The sequence below is a fragment of the Balaenoptera physalus genome (genome assembly GCF_965194825.1).
Source record: "Balaenoptera physalus genome assembly, chromosome: 4".
Classification (NCBI taxonomy): Eukaryota; Metazoa; Chordata; class Mammalia; order Artiodactyla; family Balaenopteridae; genus Balaenoptera; species Balaenoptera physalus.
The window spans coordinates 142,902,053-142,926,474 of record NC_138891.1 but is presented as its reverse complement, the minus strand read 5'-3'; the positions used below and the strand labels follow the sequence as shown (position 1 = coordinate 142,926,474).

Below are 24,422 nucleotides of genomic sequence, written 5' to 3'. Positions count from 1 at the left end.
CATCCCAGACCGAGTGACTGATCTGAACACTCAGGACTGGAACGAAGCCGGTGGAAGCCTTAAACGTGTCATAAACGTGGCCCTGCCTTCCCTGGTCGCGAGCTGTGCAGAGTAAGCTCATTGAATCGGATTCTGCTGAGACTCCGTGGCAGTCTGTGGGCCTCGGGCTTAAACTGTCCTTGTCACTCCTTCTGCGGAAGGAGCTCGCCTGCGTGCCAGCCGTAGGGTAGCTTTCAAGCCACAGCGTGCGGGTCGCGTGTGGGAATGAGCATTTACTGTCTGCTCTCTCCTGGTAGTTTACCTCCTGTGCAGCTTCTGCAAATACGGAAATGTGTCAAGGACAAGACAGCTTCTGTGTGTAGCTAAAACACTCGTGAAGCGTGAAATTAAGTGTGCCTTTTTCTGCAGGGATTAAAGATTTCATGTGCGAACTGTGCGGAAAAACTTTCAGTGAGAGAAACACGATGGAGACGCACAAGCTCATCCACACGGGTAAGCGGGGCACCTGGGGACCGGCCGGCCGCCCGCCGCTGTCTCCGCTGAGGCCATCGGAGCGTGCGCGGTGGGCATGGCATGACTGTGATAGGCTTTTTCAGATATTTTGGTGCTGTTCTGCCTTAACGATGGCCCCTTGCCCCCCAAAACTCAGCCCATCAGAATTTTCGGACATTGGAAATTTTGAATTTTCAAAATTTTCGGACATTGTCCGAAACTTGAATTTTCAGACATTGGAGTAGCGACTGGGCTCCAGGAGGGGAGGAGGCCGCGCTGCCTGTCCCGCGGCCTGACCAGCGGGTGGGTGACCCGGCCGGCAACCCTGGCCGCACGTGCACAGGCTGACCCCGCTCACGACCCGTGCTTTCTCTTCCGGCCCGTGCGCGTGGGAAGTGGGCAAGCAGTGGACGTGCTCCGTGTGCGACAAGAAGTACGTCACCGAGTACATGCTGCAGAAGCACGTGCAGCTCACCCACGACAAGGTAGAGGCCCAGAGCTGCCAGCTGTGCGGGACCAAGGTGTCCACCAGGGCTTCCATGAGCAGACACATGCGGCGCAAGCACCCCGAGGTGAGCCTGGGCGGGGCGGCCCTCTGCCTGCCTCCCCCCGCCTCCCCACGCAGGCCCGGCCCCTCTGCCATCTGCCCTCTGCCCGGTGGCGGCTCCTGCTCAGAGGCCCCGCCGTCCTGGCTCACCATCCCTGCCCCTCGCTGGCCCGTGGTTCCTCCAGGCGGGGCCTGGGCCTGGCAACTCCCCTCTGCCTGCGCGCCGACGGCGCTGAACGAGTGAGTGAACGGAAGAGCCTGGGACGTGTTTTCTGCTGAGGTTATAAATTACATTCTCGCTGGAATTACAACGAGACGGGAGTACCACCCTGACCCCTCCCCCTTTCCTCCCTTTGGGCAACTAAAAAAGATGCAGGACGGGGAGCCTCCGTGTGGTGTTAGGGGCTGATTAGAAGGTGGCCCTGGGGACCGAGGGGGAGAAGCTGTATGGAGGCAGATAGACCCTGGCTCACCCGGGGGCTGGTTCTAAAGGCAGGTCCAGGGCACTGGAGAATTTAATGCTTTTTAAAAAGAAGTAAACTGAAAAACAAAACTAGAAGAAAGTACAGGAAAATAATTATATCACTGAAAGGTGGGAACTTTCTAAGCGCAAAAGTGGTGAAAGAAGTCTCGAACAAATGATTTGACTAAGCGGCATAACATTTAGAACTTCTGTAGGTCAAAGGGAAAACGGAAAAAATGTGTTAAGATATTACTACTGTTAACAGATAGAAACTGTTAACATTAAAGGTAATATGCATTCCATGAGAAGAACACGGAGAACCCAGTGTGCCCACGGAGATTCATGAAAGGAAACACCTGTGGTTAAGACACAGGAGAAAGCCTTTAACAGTAGAAGGTGCCATCCTTCCTCCGTTGAATTAGCGGAGGTTCTCAGATTCAAAATGCCCGTGCGGCGGGCGTGAGCCGGGCGCCCGGCCGAGGCGTGTCCTCCCGGGGGGTAGTGGCACCATCCCTCCAGTGTTTTATAAGTGACGACTTGGACCCCTCAACGTCCAGCAAGCGGAATGTGATTAAGTTAGTGGTAGTTTAGTGATGTGCCTGAATGTAACGTGTTTGCAGCGAACTCTGAGTGAAGGTGTGAGTGTTTGTTGTAAGAGAGCCGTACACTCCGTGCGTGTACTGCATGTGTATACAGGGGATGTCATTCACGTTGTGTGTGTTTATGGGATACTCATCTATGTAACATGAATGGGGTGGGCGAAACAAGAAAGGACGAAAACATTACACAGTGGTCTTCTCCTGGCGTTGAAGTTTTGGTTATTTCTTATCTTGTTCTCCATTTTAAATAATTTCCTCTAGCGAACATGGGTTACTTTCGCAATTATAAAAGCACCCTCTGCCTCATTTGGGTGGTAAGTGCGTCTTTTTCTTGCGTTACCTTGACCCCGACCTCTTGCCGCTCAGCACGGGGAGCTGGGGCTCCACCAGCTTCGCTCTCCTTACTCCTGGCCCTTTTCACCGAGTGGCCAGGTAGCGTTTCCACCTAGAAAAACAAAGTTGGGAGCAGGAGCCCGAAGTGTCGGCAGACAGCGCCCTCCAGGTCTCGGGGCCCAGGGCCGGCGCTGCAGGCTCCCCTGGGGGCTCGTGACGTGTGGGAGTGATTTCTTGGTTACGTGTGGGTGTTTGTAGCTACACGTGCTAACAGCGTGCACGGCAGTTTTTGCAGACGGGTCGTGTGAGGCACGTTGCTGGGTGCGGGAGGCCTTGCGGGTGCAGGGCAGCTCGGCAGACGCTTTCGTCTGGCTGACGTCACTTCCTAGCCTGCCCCTCTGCGGCCACCTCCTTGCGCCTCCTCCTGTCGCGCCCACCATGCCGGCGGCACAGCGCTCTGGGGGGGACTCCAGCAGACAGAGCGCTCCTCTGTCGGGGCTCTGTCCTCCGTCCCTTTTGTCTCTGAAGCCTTCAGCCTCTTCCCGCTTTGATCCTCTGATGTTTCTCTGTCATTTCCTTCTGTGTTGCTCAGACAGATACAGCTAAGTGCCTGCGGGGATGAGCGCTGGTGACCGGCCGGACAGGGTGCGCCCCGTCCTCCTGGACCGACCGTCTAGGGTGGGAGACAGAGGGAGGGGTAGGACGCAGACAAGCCAGACAGAGAGGAATAGATGGAGCGAGGCCGAGGAAGGGCTCTGCTGCCGTGTGGGTGCCGCCCCGGGGTCCGGCTGTGCAGGGGTGCGGGGCAGGGGGCCACGCAGTGCTGGGCACAGGCTCGGGGGCGGGGGTCCCGTGGAGGCCGGCTAAGGTGTTAAGCGTAAACTGCTTTCACATATTTGAGACCTTTCAGAATTGATACGATTTTATTACTTCAAGGTATGGTCTTTCCCTCTGCTTTGAGTGAATGGTACATTTAAAAAAATTCAAACACACAAAGTACTTTGCATGCGTGGTCTCCTCTCCGAATAAGAGCAAAGCCAGCAAATGCTCCTGTGGTTGTTTTTCATGGCATCAGCTTCCAGACTGTGTGACTAGGACACTGATGATGTCGTTGTTGATGATGGAGGTGGTGGTGACAGTGACAGTGGTGGAGGTGATGGTGGTGACAGTGACAGTGCTGGAGGTGATGGTGATGGTGACGGTGCTGGAGGTGATGGTGGTGACAGGGACAGTGGTGGAGGTGATGGTGGTGGTGACAGTGACAGTGGTGGAGGTGATGATGGTGGTGACAGTGATGGTGGTGGAGGTGATGGTGGTGACAGTGACAGTGGTGAAGGTAATGGTGGTGGTGACAGTGACAGTGGTGGAGGTGATGGTGGTGGTGACAGTGACGGTGCTGGAGGTGGTGGTGGTGACGGTGGTGGAGGTGATGGTGGTGGTGACGGTGACGGTGGTGGAGGTGATGGTGGTGGTGACGGTGATGGTGGTGGAGGTGATGGTGGTGGTGACAGTGACAGTGGTGGAGGTGATGGTGGTGGTGACAGTGACAGTGGTGGAGGTGATGGTGGTGACAGTGACAGTGCTGGAGGTGATGGTGGTGACAGTGCTGGAGGTGATGGTGGTGGTGACAGTGACAGTGCTGGAGGTGGTGGTGGTGGTGACAGTGACAGTGGTGCAGGTGATGGTGGTGGTGACAGTGACAGTGCTGGAGGTGATGGTGGTGGTGACAGTGATAGGGTGGCGACAGTGGTGGAGGTGGTGGTGACAGTGACAGTGCTGGAGATGGTGGTGGTGGTGACAGTGACGGTGCTGGAGGTGATGGTGGTGGTGACAGTGATGGGGTGGCGACAGTGGTGGAGGTGGTGGTGACAGTGACGGTGGTGGCGGCGATGGAGGTGGTGACGGTGATGGTGGGAGAGGACAGTTGGTGGCTTCTGGCTGCTGTGACTCAGCTTTGCAGCATTGCAGTCACACTTGGGTCCTCAGCGCCACATCAGGATTTATGTTGAAACACACATGACCACGACCACATTGCTGGCCGTCCTTTCAGAGAAGGCCCAGCCCTGGTCTTGGAACCTAAGTCCGGAAATGCAGCTCCCCATCTTTCTTCTTAAATGCGCCACACCCGCTATGTATAGCCTATAATTTTGTTCTTAATTTTTGTTGAGCAAAAATGTAAAGATGCTTGCAGAGCCATTTGGCTGAAGAGCCCGTGCAGCTAGACTTTCCTGGTTTCCCTGGTCTCGTATAGTTTTTCCACGGCACTTCCCTTCAGCAACTCCCCGTTATCACACCTCCCTCCCAGGGGTTCCGTTCTCTCTGCGCTCAGGGTCCGTCGCCCCACCTGTGATTTGTTCACTTAAGTGTTCGCAGTCATGGTACAGCCGGCGTCAGCAGGTGTGTGGATGAGGTTCAGGGATGACCGGGCGGGCCACGGGCGTGTGTCGTGGCGTAAGGGCCTGCGTGCTGGGGACCGGCCAGTGCAGCTCACAGGTGCACTTCATCAGAAATGACCAGTGAAACTACCTGGACTGCTCTACTTCTCAGGTAGAAAAGTCAGGCGTTTACAGTGTAAATGTCTCATTTTTGATGGTTCCTTGTAGGACAGGTTTCCTGTACTGTGTCTTATCCCGCTCCGCTCTCGGTTTGAAAGAACAAGATTGAGTGAGAATACACTATGCATTATGCGCTGTGCACGTTAGTGTTTTCACTAAACTAAAAGGGAAGGAATAGTCTCCACCCTCGAGTGGTGGACAGTGCAGTGACACATGGACAGGGGCGAGGTGACACCCCCGTGTGTGAGAGCGCAGCAGAAACTTGAAGAGAGGGGACCTGGGAGGAGGGAAGGAGAGCCCGGACGGGACTGTGGAATCCAGGTTTTCAAGTCCCGAGCAGGGCCCGTGAGGGCGTGGGTGCCTTTGAGGGTGGCGGCCTGTCAGCGCGTGTCTGGGTCCCGCCTGACCTGAGCCTGGGCCTTCCGGCGTGGTGTCCCGGGCTCACTGCCCTGTGGTCACTCCTAGGTCCTGGCCGTGAGGATCGACGACCTGGACCACCTCCCCGAGACCACCACCATTGACGCCTCTTCCATCGGTATCGTCCAGGTGAGCCCTGTGCACGTGGGGCCCGGGACGCCTCACCTGAGGGGCCCCAGCAGGTGTCCTGAGCAGCCTTTGGGAAAAAACCCCACGTTTCACGCTCGTTTGCCTCTGTTTTATCAGTTGGTCATCACCCCAGGAGCCTTTGAGTTTCTGTAAAAGTTTCTAGAATTTCAGTTTTCTGAATCCTGACATATTTCCTTTTGGAGAATAGATGGTTTCTTAAGTCACAGTCCCCAGAGAAAACAGTCACTAGAGAGCGTGTGTACACGTGTGTACATGTGTGTACAGAGACAATTAGATTTATTGTAAGGAATTGGCGCCCACGAGTGTGGAGCTGGCAAGTCCAGAACTTGCAGGACGGGCCGGAGGCTGGAGACCCAGGAGGAGTTGATGCTGTGCCCGAGGTCCCTCTGGAGACAGAGTTCCCTCTTCCTCTGGGAGCTTCGGTCTTCGCGCTCGAGGCCTTCGCCCGATGGGACGAGGCCCACCCACATTGCAGGGGGTGCGCGGCATGACTCAGTACCCACCGATTTCAGTGTTAATCACATCTGAAAAACACCTTCACGGCAGCCTCTAGACTGGTGTTCAGACCCCCAGCCGGGCACCCGAGCCCAGCCACGTTGACACTTCAACTTAACCATCACAGGTGGTTTCCAGAAAAGCGTATTAGCACGATTAGATGATTAGAAGCGAAATAACTTTCAATGTATTAGGCGAACTTACTTTTAAAAGGAATTTTTAGTTAATACCTTTATATAAAGAGCTTCTCTTATTTTAAAGGAAACGTGTCATGCTCTCGGTTATTTGAAAATCACGTTTATACCTCTGTGTTTTGCAACGGAGCTTTGGGCGCGGCGCTCAGTGGCCGGTTATACTGAGCCGCCGTGCCCCACGCCTCAGCAGCCCCGGAGGGCCAGGACCACGCCCACCCCTGACCAGGGCAATCCCTCAGTGGCCGTGTCCTGGCAGGCCTCCTCAGGGTCTGCCTGCCACTGGGTGGGAGCAAGTCTCATGGAGGGTGCCGAGGACCAGGAGGGGTGGTGGGTGACCGGGGTGGAGAGCCTTGCTGGCCACCATGGCTCAGCGGCCTCCGTGATGCTGGGCCAGCCTAGCTGTAGGTCGGAAAACAAGCCACACTTAGCAGCTCAAGAAGACATGTGCAGGGCACCCGTCTGGGGTCACCATTACCGCTGGGCCCTATTTGCTGTCCCCAGAAAAGGTGACCGTACAATTCTCGCGGTCAGCCTCATTTTGATCCAAGATTGTGTCCGCAGTGAATTTGTTTCAGCCAGGGGATGAGAGTCCTGATGCGAAAGCATTTTTCAGTCTCAGACTGAGCTCAACAGGGCTGAAACAGTGGCTCAAAAAATCTGTTTTTAGAGATGTTTCTATTTCAGCACAAAATGCGGCTTTTAAAAATATGACTTGGATCTCAAATCCTTCACTTGAAAGAAAAGCAACTGAAAGCAACAGGAACTTGCCCCCGTCCTTAGAAGTGCAAGTCAGCAGACAGGCCTGGCCACCTGGTGTCCAGGAACAGGGCCGGGATGCGCTGGCCGCCTCGGGGACACGGCCCGTTGAGCCGCCGTTGTCGCGCCTTCTCTTCCTGCAGCCTGAGTTGAGTCTGGAGCAGGAGGACCTGGCGGAAGGGAAGCACGGGAAAGCCGCCAGGAGGACTCACAAGAGGAAGCAGAAGCTAGAGGAGGAGGCCGGCGCCGCGGGGCCCGAGGAGGCCGCCTTCAGCGAGTTCTCGGAGAAGGAGGCCACGTTCTCGGGCGGCGTCGGGGACGAGACCAACTCTGCGGTGCAGAGCATCCAGCAGGTCGCCGCTCCCTGTGCTGAGCTGGGGGCCCCGGGTGTGGGGGGCTTGGACTCTGGCCGTGGTCAGCACGTGCCCCGTTTCCCCATGAGCGTTTCCCAGCTTAGACCCAGAAGTCACAGCCATCCTCCCTGGTTGGGAACGGGGCTGTGTCTAGTCTGGGGAGGTTCTCAATGGCCTGAGCGTGCCGGCCAGTCGGGGAGGGCCCGACCCTGCACGCCAGGGCGTGCGGCCGGCCAGTCTGCTGCTTTTAACCAAAGCTTCCCCGCTGGGGTTTCGAGGCCCCCAGCTCCTGGTCGGCATGTGTCGGACGCCGCACCTCCCTCGACTGGCCCTGGTCATCCTGGTTGCAGGCGTTCCTGCGTTTCATCCCTGCCTGTGGGGAAGAGCATTGCCTTCTTTTTCATTCATTAGCTCTTGCACTGCACATTGGTTCACTGCCCTTCTGACCTTTACAGTTGGGATTTCCACTTACCATCATCACTTCACAGAAGTTAAGAGACAGTGAAGAATGCACTCTGTTTTTCTCATTACTTTTTTCTGGTTTTTTTCCTAGCTGCTGAAATCCTTTGTTTCTCAGTTCCAGCTGATGGCCTCGATGATCGTGTCTGTATCTTGTTTCTCTTTTTCACTAGGATTCTTTTTCCCGGAAAAATGAACTTGGTTTAATCTCTCACCAGCAGGTGTTTTACCTCCTCCCTTTGGGCCAGGAGTGTGATGATTTCCAGCATCACGAGATGGCCTCCGTGACAAAGTACAGCACAGGAAGCTGCTCTTGTTCTCGATTCTGCAGGAACTAATGGTCCCGTGTTGTGCGTGACTCTTCCAGGTGGTGGTGACGCTGGGTGACCCCAATGTGACCACCCCGTCGAGCTCCGTCGGCCTGACCAACATCACCGTGACCCCCATCACCACCGCGGCCGGGACTCAGTTTACCAACCTCCAGCCGGTGGCCGTCGGGCACCTGACCACCCCGGAGCGCCAGCTGCAGCTGGACAACTCCATCCTGACCGTGACCTTTGACACCGTCAGCGGCTCTGCCATGCTGCACAACCGCCAGAACGACCTCCAGATCCACCCCCAGCCGGAAGCCTCGAATCCGCAGTCGGTGGCCCACTTCATCAACCTGACCACCCTGGTCAACTCCATCACGCCCCTGGGGAGCCAGCTCGGCGAGCAGCACCCGCTCACCTGGCGGGCGGTGCCCCAGACAGACGTGCTGCCGCCCCCGGCCCCCGCCCCGCAGGCCGCCCAGCCCCCGGTGCCGGCCGAGCAGCAGCCGCAGATGTACAGCTACTGAGTCACCTGGCGGGGACCTGGGGGAGAGAACCACAGACAGGTGGTCTGTTTTTGTTTTTATTTGAGATTTGTTTGCTGGATACCAAACAAAAAACAAAACACCGTACGTTGCAGTATCAGTAAGGTTGACTTAGCTTTTGCAGCATTATCTCCAAATTCCCCAACAACCATCACAGTCTGTCAGCTGAACTCAGAAGTGACCCCGAGCAGGTCCCCCTGAGGCCCCATGCTCTGCCCGGCAAGGCCAGGCCCCCAGGCTTCCCTCCCAGGACGCGGATGGACACAGGGTTTGGGGAAAGGAAACCCAGAGAGGAGCAGCCGGGTAAGACCTGTATGTTATTAGGGATGTAAGTGGCTTGTTTCATTTTTCCCTTTAGGGCTCCGCTACTGTGTGAAAATGTAGCCAGTTTTCTCCTGGCTCCTGGACATTTTTTGCTAATGAGCAGATAGGAGTTCAAGTAATGTTTACTCTCTTTGAAATTTGAGCTGAGTCAAATTCATTCTGCACCTTTGGGCTGAAACCATGTGGGAAGATGCCCTGTGGGAGCGGACGCCCCTCCTCTGGCCTTCACGAGTTCCTCTCTGGCAAGGGGTCACGTGAGGTCACCGACCAAGGCATCTTGGTGATAGAATTCGTGAATCGATTTTCAGTATGGCTCTTTCCTTTTTTTTTTTTAAACTTCATCTCGAGCATACCTTGTGTGATCGAGATTGCGGAGGCCACGTCGTCCTCTATTTTCCTTTAACACACAGAAGTCGTTTGCACTGTGGGACTGTGGGTCCCCGTCCAGCTCTACACGGCTGCCCTGATGCAGGGGCCGTGAGCCTCATGCTGACCCTTCTGGAGGCTCCTTGGAGTTGCCTCAGGATTCTCTGCCATCCAAATATATTTATTATGGCTGAGGCACAGCCAGAATCCCCTGCACTAGAGAACAGGGGAGAAATTCATGTCTTTTTTCTGTTTAAACTTTAATTCCAAAGGTTGGTGTGTTTCAAGACCAGTTTTCTATAAAAATGTTGAACGAGCTTGGCTCTTTACCCAAGAAAGGTATAGGTTTCTCTGAAATACGAAGACAGTGCTATTTCCTGCCAAGTAGTATGAAAGCAGAAAGGCTATTAGCTGACCAGTAGAAGCGTCAGTGCCCCTAACGAATGAATGAATGAATGTGCTGAGCGACGGGGACTCTGCTCCCCCGGGGGACGCGCTTTCACACATGTGCGCCCGTCTCAGAAGTGGCAGGTGAGGCTCAGGGCCACCAAGGTGGCAGCCGGCAGCCAGCCCTCCCACCGCCCAGCCAGGGAAACAGAGGCGGGCAAAGAAGCTTGATTTCCACCCTCCTGATGCTTTAACGCTGTCCAGAATGAAATGATACGTTTGCCTTACTTTGTCCTGATCAATATTTGTCCCCGATCCTGCATTGTTTGGGAGACCGTCAGTAGTGGATAAATGAGGCAGAATAACCTTATGCTGCTAGTGAGGCTACGGACAACCTGTTATGCAAAATGCAACGTTCTCAGCACTTCGCTTCATTCCAAATCGCAAGATTTTGAGGAGGGGGCTAGGCTTTGATTTGTGCAATACATGCTTTCGTGAACTAAGTTCATCACCCACGCAGCATGTGAAAGGGGCTTCAGGGTGCACCCTCCACACCCAGCTCACTGGTAACTCCCGACTCGCACCTCTCCCTTGAATTAGTAGTGGGAGATTGTTTGACGTTTAATTTATGATAATTATTTTTATGTTATTTATGTATATAATTAACTGCTTTATACATAATAGTTTCATCAAATGAACTTGGGCTGGGGGTGATATACTTTCTAAGTATTGTCTCTGTTCTCCAAATGTAAGTGGTCCAGGTATCCGTGGAATCATCAAAAGCGCCAAGGTTCCTAAGGTATTTTCTTAAAAATCGCTGACCGTTTCCTTTTGCATTTGCAGAATATAAGGGATGAATGACCAAGTAAAAAATCCAAACATGATTGAACACCCGCTAGCATTTATCTTTTATTCCTCTCCCCTATGAAACAAAGGCCTTTTAAATCACAATTTTATTTTTTTAAGAGAAGTTGTTTTTATGCTTAGAGTAAGAACGCATCAGATGTCTTTAAAGAACCTGATTTAGGTTGTGTGACCCCAGTGTACTTCCCGCCATTTATTTAACTACACAGATGCTTAATCATACTTCCTGTTACAATAAGTGAGAACTCTTAAGTAAAAATCAAATTGACTCCTGAGTTTTCTGTAGAAACATTTGGTCTAATAGGGTCACTGTCTGAGGCAAAATAGGTTTGTGTTGTCTTAAAACAGTTGCTATGAATTTGCATATAAGAAACTGGGAAGCAAAAAATAAAAAATAGAAAGTACTCCTCAGCCAAAAGAGTTATCAGCTGTAGACTGTTCTGCACCTCTATCACTGTTTCCTGATGGAAAAGATTTACTTTTTTTTAACTAATCCCAGTGCACAGCTGTATCCATAGGAGGAAATTAGATGGAGCCGTTGTGACCACTGAGCTCTGTGAATCCCTCGGGGTTATTCTAAATTAATAAACAGAAGCTTGGTTTTGGCCAGTGAATTTGTGAAGTTGTGTCGTTCTGTGCCACCCCACGGTGTGAGCCTTGCAGAGCAGGCCCCCGGGATTGCGTGTCCCTGAGGCAAGGAGGGGACGGGGGCCCCGAGTGGGACGTGTTCCTCGTGCCGGGTGCCCCTCCACTGTGACCGACAGGGACCCGCCTTGGAGGATTCGGGGTCCGGGAGGCAGGTGCACGGACTTCACAGTCACAGCGGCCAGAGCTCGAGGCTCCCAGCTCAGGGCCGTGTCAGTGATTTTCCTGTTGGATTTTGAAAGGCGTCAAGGCTGAGAGGTCACGTGTATTTCGTGTCCCATTAGTTTGTATAGCGACAAATAAAAGTTGCCATGAGCTGTGTTTTTCCATTGCTGGCCCTCTGCTCAGACCGCCCATTCCAAGTAGTGGACACACTTGGTATATTTTGAGAACGGTTGTAATTCCCATATAGTTCAGACCCTGTGAAATGTTTGGATTATTTTAAATGACCCAAACATTGAAAGTAAACAAGATACTGAGATATCAGAAGCTTTCGCAAGGGTTTGTTTGTTTGAAAGCAACAAAGCAAGTGGTTGTAGCATTTTTCGTAAAGCTTAGATGGAGAGAATGGACACAAAAAAAGGTGAGCAGCCAGAGAGAGGGGAGAACTTAGTAAGCAAGGCGTTTCTTAGGGCACGTGGTCTGGAACAGTCCCGTATTTTATTGATCAAATAATGATACGTTCCGGTTTGTTAGGAAGAGTCATCTTAAAGTTATGAAACACCTGCAGTGTCATCCAATCGTCTAAGGATTTGAATTACAAGAACCTTGTTGTAGGTTCTTCAGTTGTATCTTAGAGAACAGCTGGTAGCAGCTAATTCTTCTGCCGGTGAATAGGATTCACCCCTGAACGTCCAGCAGATTGTGAGCGTGTTCTTGTATGTGCCGCCCATTCCACTAGAAAGGGGGAGCCCGCTGGGCCACTGGCTGCTTCCTCGTGTGGGTGTTTGCATCTGGCTTGAGCGCCTCCACATCAGGAGGTCCTGGAACGACAGCCAATGACCTGACCTGCGTGTGCTGCAGGCAGCAGAATTACCTGGGTGACCCGCACAGCGAGCTGGCTGGGACCACCCCTCCCCCCCGAGCCCTGGTACCCATGGACCTGAGGCTTCTCCTCCCCGAGCCGGGGCCCTACAGTCCCAGGTGCAGGCCTCTGGCGTCCAGACAACACTTGAGGGCAGGCGCCCCACATCCAGACTGCCTGGGCACCAAGCCTCCTGCTCTTCCTCGCTGAGCGGTCTGTCTGCCCACATTTGCTCCATAAGGAGGGAGACGGACCCCCGTCTCCATGGGAAGGTGTCCCTTCAGTGGGACACAGACCCACCCTGAGTCTTTGCGGAGAGCCCGGCCCAGCATACTTCCCGGGAAGAGCGAGGATGCAGGACGCGGGACTTGGTGCCCGCTGTTTACTGTCGGTTCCACGTGGGCCTTTCAGCTCCCCCTGGGTGCAATGCATCACCCCCTCGCGGGACCCTCTGGAGCTTGCCCTCAACCCCAGGAATTCTCTCTTCCTAGTTTTAGCCACAAAACAGGGTAGCAAGGTCACAAAGGGAAGAGAAGGCACGGCCGCGGTGCTGCGGGAAATGCTCTAGAAATCCAAAGGCTGCCCTGTCGGAGGCTCCAGAATGATCCGGGGCTGGGGGTGAGGGTGCTGCGGTCAGCAGTGGCCGCCGTTTCGTCTGTGCGTTGCCGTCCTCCGTTCTGGGAAAGCACACGGACTCAGCACCTGGATGTCGCCAAGGACCATCAAGCTCGCACGTCTGACCCCGGAGTTCATGACCCCCGGCCCCAAACCTGGCGCTCCCCGACTGTCCCCACTCACAGCCCACAGCCCTGCCCTCCACCTACTCACACGGGCGGGAGCCCAGAGCCATGCCACGTTTACACCCCCTGTGCCTCTGGATCTGTCCGGGTGTCACCATCCCCACGACCACCCACCCCGCACCTTCCCAGCTGACAGCCCGTAAGGGGCCACCCGGCCCCGGCCCCGCTCGTCCCCAGGAGTCTGTCCTCCACACGGTGGCCTCGTTGGCCCTTGTAAAGGTGTCGTTCTATGTGTCACCCACGCACCAAGGTCAGCGTCCTCCGACGGATCCTACGTGCTCCCTGGACACGCCGATCCCTTCTGCGGCCTCGAGCCTGCAGGGGCTGCCCCGCCTCCCTCCTCCCCATCCTCTCCCAGGGCCTCCGCACGCCCAGCGCCCTGACCCTCCGCTTGGTTAATGCTGCTTGGCCCTCAGATCGCGGCTCAAACGTCACTTCCTCAGAGAAGCCTCCTGGAATCCCCCAGAAGCCCTCGTTTCCCACTCCGACAGCAAGCAAGCACAGTGCGCGCCAGCTGGCAATTACACTGACTCGCTACTCATTCTATGAATTTGTTCCTATCTGTGCCTCCCTGCTGTTCAGTAAGTTCCGGAAGGGCGGGGACTGCGCTTCTTCTCATCATTTCATCATTTCCCCTGAGCCCCCCTCCCGCCCCCGACAGTAAGCCTGACCCACAGAGATTAATAGGCAAGTGTCTTCCCCAAGGGTGGCCACCAAAGCTTTGAAGCACTCCCCCCCCCCAAAAAAAACCCAACTTTGTTAAATCCAGTTGGAATTATCACTTGAAATTTCTGTCTTCATGAGACTCTTGGAAATCCTAATCTCCAATGACTCGATTTTATTGATAAGATTATTAATTACTTCTTCAACTTTGTTGATCAAGTTATGATTTTTGCCCTTCGTTATGTTAAATGATCACACAATGGAAATGGCAGTAAAGAAGACACTCATTCGACACAATCATATAGGTTTCATGGCCAACATTGTAGTACATTTTTGCAGACCCTGAAGTACATGTCAGCATGTACCCTATGGTTTTCAAAAATCATATTCCCTGGACTGCCCCCATGCATGCCAATCATCCTACATCACTTTCTAGCATCCTTGCTGTAACAGTCTATTGGAGACACATGATGAATGGAATAGAACAAGGGAAGTTTTTTTTTTTTTTTTTTTGGAGCATGATTGCTTTACAATGTTGTGTTAGTTTCTGCTGTACGACAAAGTGAGTCAGCTATATGTATACATATATCCCCTCCCTCTTGGACCTCCCTCCCATCCCCCGCCCATCCCGCCGGAAATTTCTAATAAATGCCATAGTGAAAAAAATACCCATGCCTCGTGTTCTTAGTACCTCAGTATCCTGAGCAAAGATCTTTTCACCGCGGTTGGTTATCTTTTTGGTAGGTTGGACATTTATTTTTCGAGTTCTTTAGAAACGGAGCTGAAGTGCATGTCCCTAGATTTTCAGTTTGGATACATCTCATAAGCATCAGCAAAAACCTAACTGAAAGGAGTTGTATTTAAACACCCTGCATGTCAATTTTGGATAAGAAGAGTGACAGCCCGAACTCCTGCTTGCTCGGGGCTCCACCAGCATCAGCTCAGCCAATCCCTCCAATGGCCCCCTGAGATGGCTGTCGTCTCACTGTGACATGATGCAGGGTTTCTCAAGCAAAGGGTAGACTTCACTGCCAGTGAAATATCATGAGAAAACTTTGTCTTAATGGATCTGTAATGTCATGTGTGTGGAATTGGGTTTCTTCTCTTATATTTAGAACCGTGTCCGTACTTTTGGAGACATTGTGAATTTTTGCCTGAATGGCCAAACAGTTCCTCTTAAGAAAAGAAGACGCCAGTGTAGCTGGCCCACACCAAGCCGACATTCTTAGGCTTCTGACTAAGAGCATCCCACAGGGATTCATCAGAATGTTCCCGAAATAACCAGCATCTGAACGTGGCACCAAATAGTACAGAGACTTTTTTTTTAAAACAGAGGCCTATTTTTTTTCCTTTTTATTTTTAAAAAAATTTTATTGAAGTATAGTTGATTTACAATGTTGTGTTTAATTTCTGCTGCACAGCAAAGTGACTCAGTTATACCTATATATATTCTTTTTCATATTCTTTTCCATTATGGTTTCTCACAGGATATAGTTCCCTGTGCTCTACAGTAGGACCTTGGTGTTTATCCATTCTATATATAATAGTTGGCATCTGCTGACCCCAAACTCCCAATCCTTCCCTCCTCCACCCCTCCTCCCCCTTGGCAACCACAAATCTGTTCTCTATGTCTGTGAATCTGTTGCTGTTTCGTAGATATGTTCACTTGTGTCATATTTTAGATTCCACATATAAGTGATGTCATATGGTATTTGTCTTTCTCTTTCTGACTTACTTCACTTAGTATGATCATCTCTAGGTCCATCCATGTTGCGGCAAATGGCATTATTTCGTTTCTTTTTATGGCTGAGTAGTATTCCATTGTATATATGTACCACATCTTCTTTATCCATTCATCTGTCCGTGGACAATCAGGTTGTTTCCATGTCTTGGCTATTGTGAATAGTGCTGCTATAAACATTGGGGTGCATGCATCTTTTCAAATTATAGTTTTGTCCAGATATATGCCCAGGAGTGGGATTGCTGGATCATATGGCAACTCTATTTTTAGCTTCTTGAGGAACCTCCATACTGTTTTTTTCCCCTTTTTAACTGCAAATGCAACAAAAAATTATGGTTTTACTGGCTCCCATCCGACTGTGTGTCAGCCGTGGCTCAGCTTTCCCGCTCTGGCTGTAATTACCCTCACCCCACCCCCCATCTGCCTTCAAGGGGGTCAAAGCCTAAACAGTCTAACCGACTAGTCACCAGCCGCAGGCAGACTTCTGACTCTCCAGGGCTTACCGTCACCTCCAGCTTGCTGTGCAAATCTACTACTACTACTACTACTACTGTCAAAACTCCTACTGGGAGCCACTCCATCCCGGGCTCAGCCCTGGCTCCGGTGACTCACAGCCCAGAAGAGCGTCTTTTTCCTCAACTTGGGAACAAGGCAAGTTTTACAGCCCTGAGCTGCCATTCAGCAATTGATTTCAAACCAATAACAGAAACATGGCTAAACTCCCCCAGACATGATTTATTTTATTGTTAATGAGGCAAGTGGAAGAGATTTCATAATGTAATTGTTTCTGTCCAAAACCTTCCTTGTGTCAGATAATTGAGGGTATTCCTGTTCTGTTTGTGGTAAAGATCAAGAAGAGGTGATTATAGCCTTTTGTCTAATAGCCTTTCACTTCTTAAACCCATGAACTAACTTCTTAACCTGCCCTAGTCCTTCGGCCTTTTCTCTTCATGTTTTCTCCTCTCGGACTTCCCCATGAACCTTCAAAGGTTTCAATTTTCTTTTTTTATTGAAGTATAGTTTATTTACAATGTCTTAATTACTGCTGTACAGCAAAATGACTCAGTTATACATATATACACATTCTTTTTTTTTGTGACTGTGTTGGGTCTTCGTTGCTGCACACGGGCTTTCTCTAGTTGTGGCGAGCGGGGGCTACTCTTCATTGCGGTGCGCGGGCTTCTCATTGCAGTGGCTTCTCTTGTTGTGGAGCACGGGCTTTAGGTGCGTGGGCTTCAGTAGTTGTGGTGCACGGGCTCTAGGCACGTGGGCTCAGTAGTTGTGGCTCACGGGCTCTAGAGCGCAGGCTCAGTAGTTGTGGCGCGTGGGCTTAGTTGTTCCGTGGCATGTGGGATCTTCCCGGACCAGGGATCGAACCCGTGTCTCCTGCATTAGCCGACGGATTCTTAACCTCTGCGCCATCAGGGAAGCCCTAGAATAGGTTTTTATTCTTCATATTCATTTAGCGTGTTTTTGCAAATGAGTGTTTAACAGTACATCAGAGTGCAGGTAGAAATGTCTTCTGAAATACTTTTATTTGCTGATCCATTATCACAATTTATATTTAAAATGTAATTGCAATTTTATTTTGTTTTAATTATTTCTATCTATCTGTGTTCAAGTCTGCTTTCTGTGTGGGCCTCACTGGTATTTACTTTCACCTCATGTAGATTTTCAGGAAAAATATGAATTATATTTTTAAAGAATCTTTTATTAAACCATACTTTACTAACAAGTTTATGTTTCAGTTTTTGGTGCGTTTATGTTTCAGTTTTTGGTGCGTTTATGTTTAATTTTAGAGCATGTGTTTATCAGTATTGTAGCAAATACTTTGCCAATAAGAGAATTCTATGGAGCCAGATTAGAATGCCTGGTGAGTTAGAATGCTTTGTACTTTTCCGATAATGCACAGATCACTTTATGGAAATTTTTAAACTTACATTCAGAAAGATATGTCACTTTATAACTATGTACTAGTCTATTCTGAAAAGGGTAAAGAATAAGTCAAGTTTCAGAATTTGATTAATTAGAGTCTACCAAAGCTGAGGAAAGAAAGACCGAGATGAAACCCTAGAGAAAATGACAAATTCATCTTTAAAAAAAAAAAAAAGGACTCTTTATATTCTGAATTTCCTGGTAATGAGGGTTTTTTTTTTAATTAATTAATTTATTTATTTATTAATTTATTTTTGGCTGTGTGGGGTCTTCGTTTCTGTGCGAGGGCTTTCTCTAGTTGTGGCAAGCGGGGGCCACTCTTCATCGCGGTGCGCGGGCCTCTCACTGTTGCAGCCTCTCCTGTTGCGGAGCACAGGCTCCAGACGCGCAGGCTCAGTAGTTGTGGCTCACGGGCCTAGTTGCTCCGCCGCATGTGGGATCTTCCCAGACCAGGGCTCGAACCCGTGTCCCCTGCATTAGCAGGCAGATTCTCAACCACTGCGCCACCAGGGAAGCCCGAGGTTTTTTTTTTAATGGTGGTTTTCATTTTTTTGGCACCTGGCCCATGATTTGATGCTGAATAGTTTAGCATAGAAAAATGTATGGTTTCCATAGCAACTACGATTTCTTTCTCTCAATTCCTACCTCTGACCAAGGCAATCTGCAGTTGCTTGCAGTGTTGGGGGCGCTTCATTCTCCCTGCAGCTTTGAGTGGCCAGGGAGAGCCCCTGGCAGTTAGTAGGGACCATCCAGTCCGAGCTTCCCTTGTCAATGCACGGAAGGGAATAGGAAGCCAGCACGGGGGTGGAGGGGTGAGGAGGAAGGGGGCCCACGGAGCCCACCCCCAATCATCGTCGAGGTAGAGACCGTCCTGGAAGTGTGGGCCCACTGGGGCTGTAGGTTAAGATATTTTAAACCACTGCTTTAACACATGCCACAGCGCCCTACAAATAGCTGGGGCTTGTTGGAAACAGAATGTATATTTATTCGAGACAGTTGACATTCCTTTAAACATCTTTGCTACTAAATTACCTTTCAATAAGTAATGCAAATACTATGGCGGTGGCTTGCAAAGCCTTTTGTTTGGTTTTGCACATCGAAGAGGTAAAATCTTGCCTCAGATAAACCGGATTGTTTTCGCGTTTCTACTGATTTCCTTTTCGGTAGCTACGCAAGCTGTCTGTTATGCACTGCGGTTTGTGTAAATGTCTCCTCTCTGAGACAAATGGCTCTGGAATTGTGGTTGCTGTGACAACTGGACAAAATCAAGAAGACAGTTGGACGAAAGTAACTGAGGTTGGTTGTCCTCAGGGAACATTGGTAGCAAGACAGGAAACGTACACCTGGGAGGTGTCATATGCTTAACTATAACACGAATCTTCTTACCAGCTTGAAGAAAAGTAAATGGGATAGTTGTTTTTTTTTAATTAAATAAGACTTTATTGAATGAATGAAAGAATGATCTTCAGCACTTCAAGTTTCAGATATGTTGGAGAGGTTGAAAAGCATTTCTGATTTATGTTATGTGATCTTAAAATACAAAAATGATCATATGAATTTGAGTTAATAAAATATCAAATTTTTGCTCTACATCTTACACCAATATGGAACAACGCCAATAGAAGAGAGAAAGACAAAAGGTTATATAATTTAATATTTTCTCCATTAAATTCATAATGGTGATTTATTTTAAATGCCATACCTTTCTTAAATTTAATTTTTATTTTATACTGGAGTCTAGTTGATTTATAATGTTGTGTTAGTTTCAGGTGTCCAGCTAAGTGATTCAGTTATACACATACATATATCCATTCTTTTTTCAGAGTCTTTCCCCATATAGGTTATTATAGAATATTGAGTAGAGTTCCCTGTGCTCTACAGTAGGTCCCTGTTGATTATCTATTTGATAGATAGTAGTATGTATATGTTAATACTAGACTCCTAAAAAAAATGGGTAGTTTTTTATGTAATAGTTACAAAAGCATCTCCAGGAGAGCTTATAGAAGCCTTTGGCATGAAAGGCAGGGATCTCTCCTTGAACTCTAACCCTAGGGTGTATTGTGGCTCTCAGGGAACTGACAGCCCAATCTTGCTGTCTCCTCCGGGCTCCAGCCTGCCAATATTTACCTGGCTAAGGTGCACCTGGCTCCCAGCCCACGTACGCACTTCTGCCCCTACTGCTCGCTATTGACTTGTATGCAGATATTAGCTGGTTGCAGAAGAAATTATTTCCACAGAAAGTGAAAGTATTTAAAGTTGATCCCAAAATGGGACACTTAAAAAAAATCATTCACCTGTTTTCAATGTGTAGTTAATTTAAATGTTAACATTAGTTTACTTAATTTAGATGTTAATTTTAAATTATTAGTTAAGACTAATTTACTGGTATTGGTTCATAAATTATAAAAATGCAGGACACAAATAATGATGTTGATAATGGGGGAAACTGTAGGGGTGCAGGGGGACGGGAGTATATGAGAATTCTGTACTTTCTGTGTAATTTTTCTGTAAACCCAAAACTGCTCTAAAAAAATGAAGTCTATTAATTTTGTTAAAAGACGTACATATATGTATGTACATATAAAATAAGATAGGTATGTATATATGTGTATGTGTGTGTATATATGTATGTAAGTACATATGTCTATATGTGTGTATGTATGTGTGCATTTGTGTGTGTATGTATGTGTGCATTTGTGTGTATGTGTGTGTACTTGGCATTGGTGGGAGATCAAAACGGTTCAGCTGCCTTGGAGAACTGTCTGCCAGTATCTTTTAAAGTTAAGCGTACATCTCCCCCTCAGCTTAGCAATCCCACTCCTAGGTATTTACCCAAGAGAAATAAAATCATATGACGGGGGTGTCTCAAGGTGAGTGCTTCCACCGGGGCTGGGAGATGAGGTGTGAGAAGTGGCGGATGCTCGACTGCCTTGTCCTCCCTGTTTTCGTTCTCTTCTGCATTTTTACTTTGTGGACGTGGAGCACATATTGTAGGCCAGTCCTGGAAGGTCCCGGTGTTCTTTCTTTGATAACTTTCCAATCTCTCCATTTCTCTCTCCTCCTTTTTTGGAATTCCTGTGAGTTGGACGTTGGCCCTTTCCTGCTGATCTACTCTAATTTTTCCTTCCATCTCTTTGCCTTTTGTTGAAATCTCTGGTAGACCTCCTTGGCTTTTCAATTTTTTAGTTTTACGATTGTGTGTTAATTTCTAAGAGTTCTTTCTGGTTCTCTAGCAATCTTTCTCCCCACCGCCCCATCTTGTTCTAACTTCATAGGTGCAAATATCTTGTTCCCCTGAGATTATGTGCAGGTCTCTTGTTTTAAGTTTCCCGCAGTTTTCTCTGGACTCGCTCTGTTTCTTCTGAGTTCCCCTTTTCTGATTATTTTCTGCCTCTCACACTGGAGGCGTTCCTCAAATCTCTGCCAGACTTGCAGGTTCTTTGGGTGTGGGTAGGGTTACCTTCACCAGTCCCTTGCCCAGAGACCCCCGAATGCCATGTGTAGAACGTGGGGTCATCTGTGTGACGGGCAGTGGGTGTGGTGGGCATGTCTGGGTGACAGTGCCCTGGGGAGGGGGTCTGGTGCAGCTGAGTTGGGAGACCCTGGTTCAGGTTCACACACGTGCACACACACAGGGTAAAGAAAAGTGCTTTAGACCTTAGGAGGGAATGCAGTTTCAGAATAAAGTTTTATAAAAGTTAATTAATTTTGCCATGTATTCTGCAGTCACGCCTTTGATCTTTTCCCTGCTTCCCTCTAGACAGGTCTTGTATTTCAGCCACATTCTTTAATAATAAATATTGACTTTTCTCTCTGCAAATCAAAAAGGAGCATTTAAAAATGCACCGTTTGTTTAAGCTTTACATTACAAATGAAATGAGTAGCCATAAAGCAGAGGTGTGTTTGAGAATAATCGAAGGATGACATTGATGGAAGTCACCTTCATCTGAGTTCTCTCCAGCTTTACAACTGCCGGCGCCTCTCTAGGTAAGCTCGTGGGAACCTCGCGTGACCAGTGTCCCAGGACCAGCAGGTGGGATTTCACTCCAATCACCTTCCAGAACTTCGGATCAGGAGTCCGAACGGGAGTCGGTTACTAAAAGCATGAAAACCCTGATTTCTGCAGAATGATTTTATTCGTTGCGTGTACAACTTGGACCTACTGTTGTCTGATAACTTTCAAACGTGATGTTATTCCAGAAAGTGAATATGTTTTGTTGACCTTTAGAATTAATAGTGAAAAATAAAAAATTATGATAATCTCATCACTGATCATGAATGGAAGTAATTGATCAGGCGGGGAGGGCTTTGGCATTTTAAGAGACTGTAAGTAAACTTTGAATAATCTATCTCACCTTTTATTCTCAGGATGGCCTAAAGGATCACTGCAATAAATACAATGCCTCTCGTTTTGGTAGAAATGGGAATTTTGTGTCTATATAAAAATAGTTGACAGAAGGTGCAGCGGAGGAGAGACCTTTGTTGTTTGGAGGAACAATCCCCCCAAATAGGCACTTAGATTATGATGGATAACCAGCCCAATTTACAGCACGTTTACATTATCTAATTTTATCAATTTTGCTGATGACTCTGAGCTAACATCCCCTTTAAGTTCAGAGCTCCTTAACTTCCACTCTCTCAAAACGAAAAAACTCCACAACACAGGTAATAACAGACTCTGAATATCTCATTTGCTTTCTTCCTCAACACACATCATTCCCGAATAATAATACCCGCAGCATGATTATCGGGAAAGGTCTAAGATTTTTCTCTCTTTCTCATCGTTCTTTTTGTCCTCGGGTATTTTCCCCAGGAGTGACTTTCAAATTTCCATGTTTCAAAGTCACTTGAGATAGCTCCCCTCTGGTCAGTCAGGCCTCCAAAAGGATATACACATGGTTTGTCGTATTTTATTTTTGACCTTTAGGGATTGCTTTTTAAAAGTTAATTTGTTTTGTAAGTAAGTGAAATATTTGCATGGTTCCAAAGTGAAACCTTTAAAACAAGGCACGTCCAAAGGTGGTGGGTTTCCACCCCAGGTCTTCCTGCTCTCCACCCCCCCTCCCACATAGGTGTCCTTCAACGATACTTAAGGATTATTCTCCTATTGCTTATTTTAAAAATATAGATAGATAGATATAGATAGATGATAGATAGTTGACAGTTGATAGATTATGATAGATAGATGATAAATAGTTGAATGATTGCTGATTGATAGGTGGATTATGCTAGATAGGTACATAGATAGTTGATAACTAGTTGACAGATTATGATAGATAGCTGAGAGATTATGATGACATAATGACATAGATGACAGATAAATAATTGAACGGTAGTTGATTGATAGATGGGTTATGGTGATAGCTGGGTGGCTGGCTGCCTTCCCATCCCCCACCTGTCCTGGACAAACTGCAATGTACGCTTTGCGCTTCCCTCCCCCTTGCTCTGTCCACAGAGATCTCTGTGATCACACCAGCACCACCCCTAGGGACCGACCTCCTCCCTCTTCCCGATTGCCTGCTTCTCCTCCACGTGGAGGAGTGACAGTAATTCACCCAGGGCCCCATCACTGGGGATTTGGGTTGCTTCCAATGTTTTGCTTTTACAAATTGTATAATATTTTAACAGAAATGTATTTTCAATGGGAAAATACACCAGATGGAATTAACAGCAGAAGTTTTCAGTGCATCACTGAAAGCCCATGAAAACAGCCCAGACAGGAAGAAAAAAACACAATCGTGCTGACGCTGGCACTGGCCGTGCAGACACGATCCTGGGGACACGTTTGTCTGTTTAATTCCCACAATCCTGAGAAGTTGGGATCCTCAGTTCCACTTTCCTCCTTCTACAGAGGGAGAAACTGAGGCAAGAGAGCTCAGTCACCCGCTGGGAGGTGGCGAGGCAGGGCTGGACACCACGGGCAGCCCGAGCACCACCATGCTGCCCGCTGTAGCCCCGTCTGATGGACCCAGGGGGCCAGAGCCAGGCCACGGCCACCCTTGCCTACACGGCGCCCGGCACAAAGCTGTGCACCACGAGGATCTGCCCGGCACAAAGCTGTGCACCACGAGGATCTGCCGAGTGACCGGCAGACCGTTTGACTGGGAGCCTGATTCCCCAGCGGCCGCTGTTGCAATTCCCACGCTCGGCCCGCAGGTGGCAGAAGTCCACCTTGCCGAGACGCTCCCTTGAGAACTTGGCAAAGCCACCTGGGTGTGTGTGAGAAGTACCCAAGGAGAATTCCTTTCCAAATAGACGTCTTGGGGAGGAAAGTCTTGGCTGGTGAGGGCTGATCTGGAGCAGCCAGAGAAGGCTGCTGCAGGCGATGTGCATGCAGGACCCGGGCCCTGGGGTGGGCGTGGCTCAGGGACGGGGTGGGGGGGGACGGGGGTGGGGAGGCAGGGGTTAGCCTCCTCCTGGCTGTGAACATCTGTGTACAAGTTTTGTTCAAATTCCTGTTTTCAGTTCTTTGGGGGTATATTCCTAGGAGGGAAATTGCTAGATTATATGGTAATTCTTTGCTTAACTTTTTGAAGACCTGCCAGACTGTTTTCCCATAAATACTTTTCAAGTTGTTTGATTCTAACTTAACAAACAAAACTTCCGGGCATTTCTTTGGGCCTAGGCACACTGAGATGCTAAAGGTACGTGTGGGGAGGAGGTCTGGGGACTTCCTGTCCTAGGGAGCCCGTGCTATACCACCCAGGCCCTGGGGGCTCTGGAGGCCAGCCAAGCAGGACTCATCCTGAGTCACCGAACTCACCAAGGGTGAGTGTCAGCAGAGAGATGACGAAGCCCCCAGCCTCCCGCGTGACTCCGAGGGGCTGCCGTCCAGGTAGAGTGGGTCAGTGCTGTTGTAGACAGGGAGGGGAGGTGGTGACACTGAACAGAAAGAGATGAAGGCAGGTGAGGCCCACCGAGGATTAGGACCAGAGCGTCCCAGGACCAGGAGCCACACAGGCAGAGGGGCTGGGGAAAAAAGGCCAGTGGCTGCGACAGACAGG

At 49.5% G+C, this 24,422-nt stretch overlaps 1 protein-coding gene across 8 annotated transcripts in view; it reads left to right on the top strand.

Moving 5' to 3' along the window:
- PRDM15 (PR/SET domain 15) overlaps nt 1–11,224 on the top strand; it is a 59,270-nt gene extending 48,046 nt beyond the window's left edge. For 7 of the 8 annotated variants that reach the window (XM_082458763.1, XM_082458762.1, XM_082458764.1 and 4 more), the window contains 5 exons: nt 409–492; nt 889–1,064; nt 5,455–5,535; nt 7,145–7,354; nt 8,181–11,224. In XM_082458763.1, the coding sequence (XP_082314889.1) occupies nt 409–492; nt 889–1,064; nt 5,455–5,535; nt 7,145–7,354; nt 8,181–8,651 (1,022 nt within the window). In that variant the 3' untranslated portion in view covers nt 8,652–11,224. Of the gene's footprint in view, nt 1–408; nt 493–888; nt 1,065–5,454; nt 5,536–7,144; nt 7,355–8,034 lie in introns of all 8 variants that reach the window. The other variant, XM_082458765.1, reaches the window with a different exon arrangement.
- The last annotated feature ends 13,198 nt before the right edge of the window (nt 11,225–24,422 follow it).